Source organism: Musca autumnalis, unplaced genomic scaffold (genome assembly GCF_047663935.1).
Source record: "Musca autumnalis isolate F117 unplaced genomic scaffold, ASM4766393v1 scaffold_4, whole genome shotgun sequence".
Lineage (NCBI taxonomy): Eukaryota > Metazoa > Arthropoda > Insecta > Diptera > Muscidae > Musca > Musca autumnalis.
In genome coordinates this window covers 6,802,474-6,812,546 of record NW_027411977.1, presented here as the reverse complement: position 1 = coordinate 6,812,546, position 10,073 = coordinate 6,802,474, and the positions used below count along the sequence as shown (strand labels likewise).

The 10,073-nt window shown below is 36.2% G+C and overlaps 1 protein-coding gene and 1 non-coding gene across 3 annotated transcripts; both read left to right on the top strand.

Moving 5' to 3' along the window:
- Positions 1 to 4,535: 4,535 nt before the first annotated feature.
- On the top strand, positions 4,536 to 5,842 carry RpL28 (ribosomal protein L28). 2 transcript variants are annotated; one of them, XM_073979865.1, is made up of 4 exons: positions 4,536 to 4,589; positions 4,960 to 5,059; positions 5,278 to 5,520; positions 5,708 to 5,842. In XM_073979865.1, the coding sequence occupies exons 2-4, from the start codon at positions 4,967 to 4,969 to the stop codon at positions 5,783 to 5,785; spliced, it is 414 nt and encodes a 137-aa protein (XP_073835966.1). In that variant the 5' UTR covers positions 4,536 to 4,589; positions 4,960 to 4,966; the 3' UTR covers positions 5,786 to 5,842. The 2 variants fall into 2 exon arrangements, with proteins under 2 accessions (XP_073835966.1, XP_073835967.1); XM_073979866.1 differs by having other exon boundaries at positions 4,560 to 4,738.
- On the top strand, positions 4,805 to 4,880 carry LOC141404437 (small nucleolar RNA CD11). Its single transcript, XR_012413036.1, has one exon. It is a non-coding gene; the product is annotated as a small nucleolar RNA CD11 (small nucleolar RNA).
- Positions 5,843 to 10,073: the final 4,231 nt, after the last annotated feature.

The following is a 10,073-nucleotide window of genomic DNA, read 5'->3' as shown; positions in this document are numbered from 1 at the left end:
TATCACCACAGGTAGTGCTTTCGGTCATAATTCCAACGGTGTATAACTTTTGTTCCGAGATATATGCCTAGAAACTCCAACTTATACTTAGACAATGCATATTGTATATTGCTGTGTTCGGGGGAGAAGCCATACCTGTAATAACAAAATTTGTAACGATTCCAATTTAGTAAAAACGTTTAACTTAAGTTCTTGTTAGGGGGTTTTCGGAACCTTCGAGGCCTATATGTCGCGAAGTATACATTTTGTACACCGTTGGAATCAGGGCCAAAAGGACTACCTATCGTAAAAATGTCGAATTGTTCCGCCAGGTACACCTAGAGGGAAGAAGTTCCAAGATCTTTCGTCGTCTCAATCCACTGTCCAATGTTCGTCTACTCATCAACACGAATCCCTATATTGAGTTTTTATTACTTTGTAACGTGGTAACTTAAGTCAAGAAATAATATACCCCCTACATCAGTTGTGGCCAAGGATGCTGTCGCTTTGGTTGGTTTTTCCACACTGAATACGAAGTCAAAAAAAGACAACAAAAGATATTTTTATTTGATTTGTTATTTTTATTTCCATTTGTAAAAATCTTGATCATTCAACTTAGGTCCAACGAGAAATTAATAAAAATTAATTTTAAAAATGTTTATGCGTTTTTATTGGGATAGCTGGATATCTGTTTCTATATTAAAGAATGATACAACCTTCCTCAACCCAAGATGGATAGCACCGATTTGTCTCGCCTTCTTAAATCTGCAAGATGCTCCCTGGCCCACGCAAGAAGGTCTTCCGTCGTGGCCGTAATTTTATACGTTTGTGTGGTAGGCATTATAACAGCGGGCCTAATTTTTCCATTGATAGACCTAATGAACATACACAAAATACATTTATAGCGTTGTAATAAAGGCTACTAAAAACTTTAGTGCGAGATATGTATGAAGGAGTGGCCCTAAACATTGTGTCATTTTGGGGTTGTTCATTGAGAAAACGGAAACGTCCTCTCATTAATTAAGCCTTTAACTTATCCTCAAAAGCGCTTAAAGCCTCGGCACATACGGTCCGTTGTGAGTCGTCATTTGTCAAAAACAACAACCACATGAAAAATGTATAAGCAAGATGCGAAATTTGTTATTGAAATTTGCATTTGGTTGTTGTAACGCAACACTCAACGAACCGTATTTGATCAAGCCTTGAGGCCAGCAGTAGATGTGGAATGTGTTTCTTCGTCACTCATAGAGTCTTTGGCTGCTTCGAGTAAAGTTGCTCCTTTTGTTGCTGTTTTTCCTCTTCCGATTCCATGGGCATAGAAGGTGGTGTGAGTGGACTCTTCCACCAGTAGGTAGTTGCTTCACTTCTGGCATGTATCAGTCTGGACGAACGAATAATCGACTAGAAAATTTTGAATTGAAAATTTTGAAATAATACAATTGGGTTAGATATTGAAAATGTAAACATAACTGACATATGTATATTTTAACATATACATACAAAGTTTGTCAAAATCATTTTGTCAATGAAGGGACGGCAAAGGGATACAACTCTGTGAGCTGTGAGCGTGAGGTTACCTTGTATCATTGTATCATGACATTTTGCGTTCCCGTACACAAAATTTATATGAAAATCGTTTACGACTTTTACGACTTTTGCCACTTTATAAAGTACGGGAACAGGCCAATTGTATGCTTGCTTTGCAGGTTAAAAATTGTAAGAAATGGTAACCTCTATAGTTTAATAGCAAAATTGAACTGCATTATGCACTATGTCCAATCTTACAGTTCTATGTCTTTGAACATTTAAGATCATGGCACAATTACCAGGTAGTGGTATCACACCAGCTGTTCGAATATGAAGTGTAAAATCCCTTTAGAAAAAAATTTTTTTGTTGTAATTTCCCCAACAACATAAAGAACATTTTTACGAAACCATTACCTTGGTAATTGTGCCATGTTTAAGATGAAGAAAAGGTTTACCCTGCACATGGCACAATCGGACTAGCAAGGTTTCTTGAAACCAATTTCGTTAGTCCCGGTCCACACTAGCGTGAATTTCATTAAAAAAATTCATGAAATAAGGCGTTCTTAAATCGAATTCCCCACTACAGCAATTTAATAATTCTACTCTACTATGGAAATCGATCTAGAGAAGCAAAAAATTTGCTCGGTCTTCTTTATTCTTTTATTTTTATTTTGTCAGAAATGAAGCAGGAAATGCTCTGTTCCTTTACGTACCTGAGGTTACCATTTCTTACCATTTTTAACCTGCAAAGCGTTCCTTTACTTTAAAAAGCACGCAATTTATATGAGAGCAGTTCACCACTTTTACCATTTTTTGCCACTGTTACCATTTTTAAAAGTAAAGGAACAGACCAAAAGCAAGGCAATCAGGCGAGGCAGCTTATGTACCCAGGCCTTAAAGGTGAGCTGTCAGTGAAAAAATGATGGACATCTGGGAGACTGCCGACAAATGCATGTAAGTGTTATGCGTACTTTACACGCTATGTTTTTTACATATGAGTTGTCACTTCTCCCATACAAAATATATATGCAAAGTGACAGCTCATATGTAAAAAACATATCGTGTAAAGTACCCATTAGTAAATGCCAGAACAGAATCAATCGTCGCTTGCTTTGCTGGCTTCCCCAAATGTCAAATTATAAAGGAATGCCAGAGCCTTTTCGCAAATCCGCCTGCGTTCTCCTTAAGGAGGCTCTGGCATTCCTTTATAATTTAACATTTGGGAAGCAAGCAAAGCAAACGACGATTGATTCTGTTTCACTATGTCGAAAGAAAATGATTGCGAACGAAAAACCCCTAAACTTTGGTTTTCATGACAATATTAGCTCTGTTCCTTTACGTGCAAGAATCTTCAAGTTTTACCACTTTTTACTCGAAAAGCGTTCCTTTACTTCAGACACCACACAATTCATATGGGAGCAGTTTACAACTTTTACCACTTTTGCCGGTTTTACCATTTTAAAAAGTAAAGGAACAGACCAATTGACTTTGTGTTTGCTTTGAAACAACTACAATATTTAAAAATCATACACGAGTTAATTGTTTTTTCTTTCGTTTTCATTTTCGTTCGACATAGTGAAACAGTCTGTAAATCAGAGTTGTATTTGCAGACAGTCTTGTGTAAACGGCTAGTTAGGAACACTTTACCCGGCGTGTGCAAATGACAGTATTGGCCAGACGATAGTAAAAATACCATGGTACAATTACAAAGGTAGATGCCAAAGCCCAGCTGATCGAATCTAAAACGTCAAAAAACTAGGAATTCGCCACGAAAAATCAAAACAAAAAACCATATGATTTGGTAAGTAAGAGATAGCATGTGTTCACTTTATAGACAAACACAAGCGATAAAAAGAGACAACAAGAGACCATTTGGCGAAAATTTTGACAGTTTACATTACAAAAAAAGTTGCTTTGTTGTAGCAATTCGCCGATGCATCTACCTTTGTAATTGTACCATGAAAAATACAAACCTTTTTTATTATTTTTGTTGTAATTTCCCCAACAACATAAAGAAAGTTTTGACATAACATATTCAAAATTTTACGATGCCACTACCTGGGTAATTGTGCCATGATTTTTAAATATATATATATAACGAAATCGGAACAAAATTCGGACGATACGTCCGTGGTTGACATAATTTCGGAACGAAATGTCGGAGCGACAGAAAAAAGAAAATCCTGAAGAAAATCCTTGGGAAATTCAGAATGGAAATTTTGTTCCGATATTCGTTACGATTTTGTACAGTTCAGATTTTGTACAGATTTCGTTCCGATTTCGATTTTTACACATTTATATGAAAATCGTTTACGACTTTGTGCTGTTTTACATTTAGACTATTTCTCTTACGATTTTTTGTCTCCTCTTTGTGGTGGTTATTCTTGCTAGGCATAGTTGCAAAACATAGAGAAATTGAAACAAAATTTAGTTTTGCAATGAATTTTGTGCATAAAAAATCATTTAAAGCATAAAATGATTATTTTTTATAAGAATTTTAAAATTTTTATAACATATTTTTATAAATACCTTCTTTTTACATTAAGAATTTTTAACAAAATGTACACTTGGTACCATGTTGCAAAAAAATGCAACCCTGTGTGTGAAATTTACGAAGATGAGCAAAGAGGAGACAAAAAATCGTAAGACAAATCGTTTAAATGTAAAACAGCACTTTTACAGCTTTTACGACTTTTACCACTTTATAGAGTACGGGAACAGGCCACTTGTATTTTTATTATGTCAGAAATTAAGCAGGAAATCAAGGCGAGCAGGCGAGGAAGCGTATGTACTCAGCCTTTATTCTTTTATCAGAAATGACGCCCAACTTTACTGAAACGCTGGAAGTATTTTCTTTATAATTGTTCTATTTCATTTCATAATTGAATATGAAAACAAAAAATTTGATTATTACATTTCTGTTTATTGCCAATTCAAAAATACAACTCGGTGCCTTACATTCTGAACACTTCCCATTCGATTTTGAAGTTTTTGTCAACTGCAACCAACTTCATTCAATAGCTTTATTGCTTCCGCCATGATGTTTCCTTTTTCTTTTCTGTCATCGCAGTGCCCGACAAAAGGTGAGAATTTTATTTACTCCAGTGAATTTGTTGAGTTAACACGTGTAAAATTTTGTCGATACCAACGAAATTAAACCAACACCCACTTAGTATTTATATAAGAACTAAATACTGAACCATGCTGCTGCAAAACAACGATAAATCTCATGGTAAATATAACGAACAAATTCTACACGTGCTAACTTCAATGAAAATAATAGAGAAAAAAGTTTATTAAATTTCTCCATGATGAATTGAAAGGCAGAAGAGTTCTTGAAGACTATATTCATCACCCAAGACTGACATGGAAATTTAATAAAATTGCTTATTTGTTTTACAATCCGTAGTTGAAGAATCAATATTAATTTTCGGTTTTTTGTTTCTTTTGTAGACTTGAGATGGCCACTTCGTCGCACCTTAACTGGTTGATCGTCCGCAACAACAATGCCTTCTTGTTGAAGAAGCGTGATATCAAGAAACCATTCAGCACTGTAAGTATTGTTGATGTCTACTTTTGGATGGAAGTTATGGGGAATGTTGCAGCTGTTGTCAATGATGCTTTTTGAATTCACAATGATATTTGAATTACCACATGATAGAAACCCTTCTCAAACCTGAGCACAAATGCAACATTTCCAAACACTCCTCTATTATTACCTCCCCTATGTTTAGTTGCTTGATTATAACGTTTTGTTTTCCCTCATTGCAGGAGCCCAACAACTTGACCAATGTCAGTTCTTACCGCTACAGTGGCATCGTGCACAAGAAGACCCTCGGTGTTGTACCAGCCGCCGACAAAAAGGGCTTCACCGTTGTTATGAAGAAGGGCAAATATGCCCAACGTCCCGCCAAGAGCACTGTCAAAGTGACCATGAAGGCTGGTCCCAGAAGGTCTTTGAAGAAGTTGAGAAATCTTTTGACCGACAACAAATACCGCAAGGACTTGACTCAAGTAAGTATACGAAAAATGGCTGCCAAAATGCCTTAAACTTAGTCATGATGATTTATTTTTATTACCAACCAAGATCGCTGAACAGCTGTGATTAACATTTTTTTACTGATGGAAACTCCAAAACGATCTTTGCAATTAGTTTGTTTCAGACAAACCAAATAATCACATTTTTCTTTTTCGTTTGCAGGCTGCTTTGCGTCGTGCCTCCGCTGTGATGCGCTCCCAAAAGGCTCCTCAAGTCAAGAAAGCCAAGAAACCAGAATAAGTGTTAGGCTTTTAAAGAACCTTTTTTAAAATATAGACAAACAAATCCAACAACAAATTCATTGAACTGTGTGTTTATTTAATATGATAATAGTTTTGTAAAATATGAGAAGGTATTAAATGGGAACGCCTGATAATATTACATCTTATGAGAATTATCAATTTTAAAACAGCTGGAATTCATATCGTGCTAGTTGAGGGCATGGCAGAGGGCCACTACATGTAACAAATTTTTGGTTTATATCTGTTTTAGCTTCCGTTGGGAACTTTCGAAACTTCAGATGACCATACTTCGGGAATATATCGTTGAAATCAGTACAAAAAATACTACCTGTGGCAACGACAGATAAAACGGAAGTTTCAAACTGTGGAATCCAAATTTTATTTGGACGATGATCCTTATCCTAAAAAAGAGTCGGTGGATCTTCTTGTCTTGGACAATGCCTGCCTGCGAATGGCATGCTAAATTTGAGTAAACAATTCGGATAGATACTTTAAATAATTCGGATAGATGATTTGTTTCCCTTCAGTTTACAAATCTAATTATTTTATTACACTTCCAAAGTCAGATACAAACATTTCGATTTGTCAAGTAGGGTGTATGAATAGAGACGATCGAGGAAAAGGGCAATATTTCTTACACAGCCCAATTATGAACGGCCTCTCACCGTGAGTTTTCTCTTTCTCGCCTCCTCCCCTATTATAAACATCATATCGCCGTGAGTGATGTTATGTTCTCACTGTTCCCTTATTATAAACAACAAGAGGGTGAGCAAAACTCACGTTCGTGAAAAAATTAGCTATTACAAATGTAAAAAAAGTGAGAAAAAGAGGCAAATTTCTGCTGAAATTTCTCACTACCGAAATCAAAGTGAGTTGAACAAAAAAATTTAAGTGTGAACATTTATTTTAAAAAATACGAATATTTTGTATCTGTAATGATAATTAATTGTATTTTAGGTTGAAAGTAACAAAAAATAAGGAACAACTTTACTTTACCCTGAAACCTCGGATTTTTTTGGAAAAAAATATTTCGATAGATCTTGTCTTCCTGATTACGGCAATATATATTTTTCGGCTGGGACGCACCCGGTTATCCGGTTATTTGATCCGTAAGTTTGAATAAAAAACCCACCCGTAGAACCGGTTATGGGTATCATATGAAAGCTTATGGAAATGCATATCGAATGGTATACGGGTTTATACCCGTCATAAAAACCCGTTTTTAAAACCGGTTATTTTATAAAAATGTTAAATCGTTAAAAATAACCAAGTTTTTCCTGTATTTTAAAGTTTTCCTAGACAGACGGCCTTCGGCCGGGGCTTAAGATTTTCTTCCCTGGGGTATGTCCAAAAACCGGCTACGCAATCCAAAGTTTTCCTACATCCAAGTTTTTCCTATATTTTAAAGTTTTTCTAGACTGCCGGCCTTTGGCCGGGGCATAAGATTTTCACCCCTGGGGTATGTCCAAAAACCGGCTACGCGATCCAAAGTTTTCCTACATCCAAGTTTTTCCTATATTTTAAAGTTTTTCTAGACTGCCGGCCTTCGGCCGGGGCTTAAGATTTTCACCCCTGGGTATGTCCAAAAACCGGCTACGCGATCCAAAGTTTTCCTACATCCAAGTTTTTCCTATATTTTAAAGTTTTTCTAGACTGCCGGCCTTCGGCCGGGGCTTAAGATTTCCACCCCTGGGGTATGTCCAAAAACCGGCTACGCGATCCAAAGTTTTCCTACATCCAAGTTTTTCCTATATTTTAAGAATTTTCTGGGCAGCCGGCTTTCGGCCGGGGCTTAAGATTTTCACCTCTGGTGTATGCCCAAAAACCGGCTACGCGATCCAAAATTTTACTAAATTAATTTTATTTCATTACATTAGGGGTGTCTTTTTACTTACTAAATGTTGCTGAAACATTTTTTTCAGCAACTTTTCCTTTACACAACTGTCAAAATTTGCAACATTAGTAATAATTATTACTAATTATCACGTAAAAAGACACAGCTATTAACATGGCATTCTATTGTAAAAATTTAGATTTGTATAGAAAGAATAATGTAAATAGTTGAAGACCAATATCTCCGGCTCCATATATGGTACCGCTGCGAATAGTATCGCGTTGGAAAGGTTACAGTGCAGGCTACAAACTATGTGATGTACTTCATAATCGGTTATTTTTAATGTTTTTAAATTTTTCTATAAAACAACCGGTTTTTTGGATATATCTGTCGAACCGATTAAATGAAGGGTATAAACCCGTATACCATTCGATAGGCATTTTCATAAGCTTTCATATGATATCCATGTCAAGTATATCGGTTCAAAATAACCGGTTATACGGTGGGTTTTTAATTCAAATTTACGGATCAAATAACCGGGTACGTCCCAGCCGAAAAATATATATTGCCGTAATCAGGAAGACAAGATCTATCTATAACAAAAATTTCAGCGTTATCCGAGCCTTAAGGGTAAAGTAAAGTTAAGCCAAAAATAATAAGAGATTTTTTATGTTGTGAGGTTATTGTTGACCTTTGGACGCTATTTTCTTTGGTTTTAATTTGGCTTGAGGTCAACTTAAAAATTTAAAAACAAATGGGCGTTTTTGTTTTTATTCTTATAAAGAGAAAGAAATATCATTATTATAAATTTCTACCATAATGTTTATAGTTGCATAAAACGAATGTTCTTGTTTTTTAAAGCTTAGGACATTGACCGCTAACATTTTTTCAGAGTTCTTTACGAATTCGATCTGAATCTCTGAATTCTTTCAGAATTTGGTACAAAATTGGGTCTACCTTCAGTTCCAAGAATGGCATGTAACTATCCACTGGAGTTATATGACTAGGTTTGGCATCGCACCATTAAAAGACGCAGAGTGCTGTGCATGGTGCTATCAATATTTGCCTAAGAATTTAGACGACTGCAATATCCCAAGTATAGTTGAGCAAAAACTACTCTGGTTTGTTGTGGACTTTATTCACACTATATTTGTTTACATTAGAACCTGCGACTATGTGAAAGCTATTCAAAACTACTTGAAATGCTTGTTGAGCAAGGGATTCTATCCAGTATGGTTGGGCTTCCCTCTCTAGAACGTGAAGATCATTCTTGATGGACCTAGTGTGTCGGGCCAACCCACCCAACGTTTTAGTTACAGTACTTGCTCGGGCATTACCGTGAGAGCCATCCCTATCTCACGGTAATGCCCGAGCAAGTACTGTAACTAAAACGTTGCCCGTGGTATGTATCAGTGAAGGAAGGCCTAAATCGAGTTTTCAGGTATGGACAGATCAAAAAGGTACATTCTGCATCCCTATCTCACGGTAATGCCCGAGCAAGTACTGTAACTAAAACGTTGCCCGTGGTATGTATCAGTGAAGGAAGGCCTAAATCGAGTTTTCAGGTATGGACAGATCAAAAAGGTACATTCTGCATCCCTATCTCACGGTAATGCCCGAGCAAGTACTGTAACTAAAACGTTGCCCGTGGTATGTATCAGTGAAGGAAGGCCTAAATCGAGTTTTTAGGTATGGACAGATCAAAAAGGTACATTCTGCATAAAGCGGCTCACAACTATACAAGGACCCAATCAGGAGCAACCCATGTCTGCAATTGTTATTCCTAGAGAGAGTAATGTAGACGATTTGGATCTTTTGGGGTCGCAGTCTTGGAAAGAATGGGAGATGGTGCTAAACACAACTTCCACTTCATTTCCTTGGTATTCCTCAGAATTTGCCATTTCTGTTATCACCCAAAATGCAACATTAAACATTTACTTATTGTAGCCATTTAATGACGTTTTTAAACGACATTTGTTCACTTTTTTACGATTTTCCAATAAATTTCACGAATTCTTCAGTGTAAATAAACAATTTTCACATATCTGCCAAAACAAAAGAACAGCTGTTACTGATGTTGCCATGTTGTTTTAATGTTGTATTTTCTTTTACCAATATCCATGTTCTTTTACAGTGGATTGTTAATAACCGACATTTTTCTTGCTAGAAATGTTTATTAATTTGAAAATTTATTTATTTTTTATACAAAAAATAAGAATTAATTAATCTCAAAGTTATTTGTGCAAAAAATGACGGTATGGCAACACAAATTATTATTTCAAGGGTTCACAAGTCGCGCCATTATTTTCCATTTTCCGACTTGTCAACCCTTGTTCACTTTTTGTGCTCCTCCCTGCTCAATCATAATAGCTCGAGCAGGTGAAAGTGAACTGCAACTCACTTGTGAGTAGCTCCCTACGTGAAGATTCATAATCGCTATGACAGTGATCCA

Bases quoted from the DNA above. Each gene is read 5' to 3' on its own strand.
- RpL28 (XM_073979865.1), top strand. From the start codon at position 4,967: ATGGCCACTTCGTCGCACCTTAACTGGTTGATCGTCCGCAACAACAAT. The intron at 5,060-5,277 runs GTAAGTATTGTT...CCCTCATTGCAG, and splicing joins TCAAGAAACCATTCAGCACT to GAGCCCAACAACTTGACCAA. The intron at 5,521-5,707 runs GTAAGTATACGA...TTTCGTTTGCAG, and splicing joins ACCGCAAGGACTTGACTCAA to GCTGCTTTGCGTCGTGCCTC.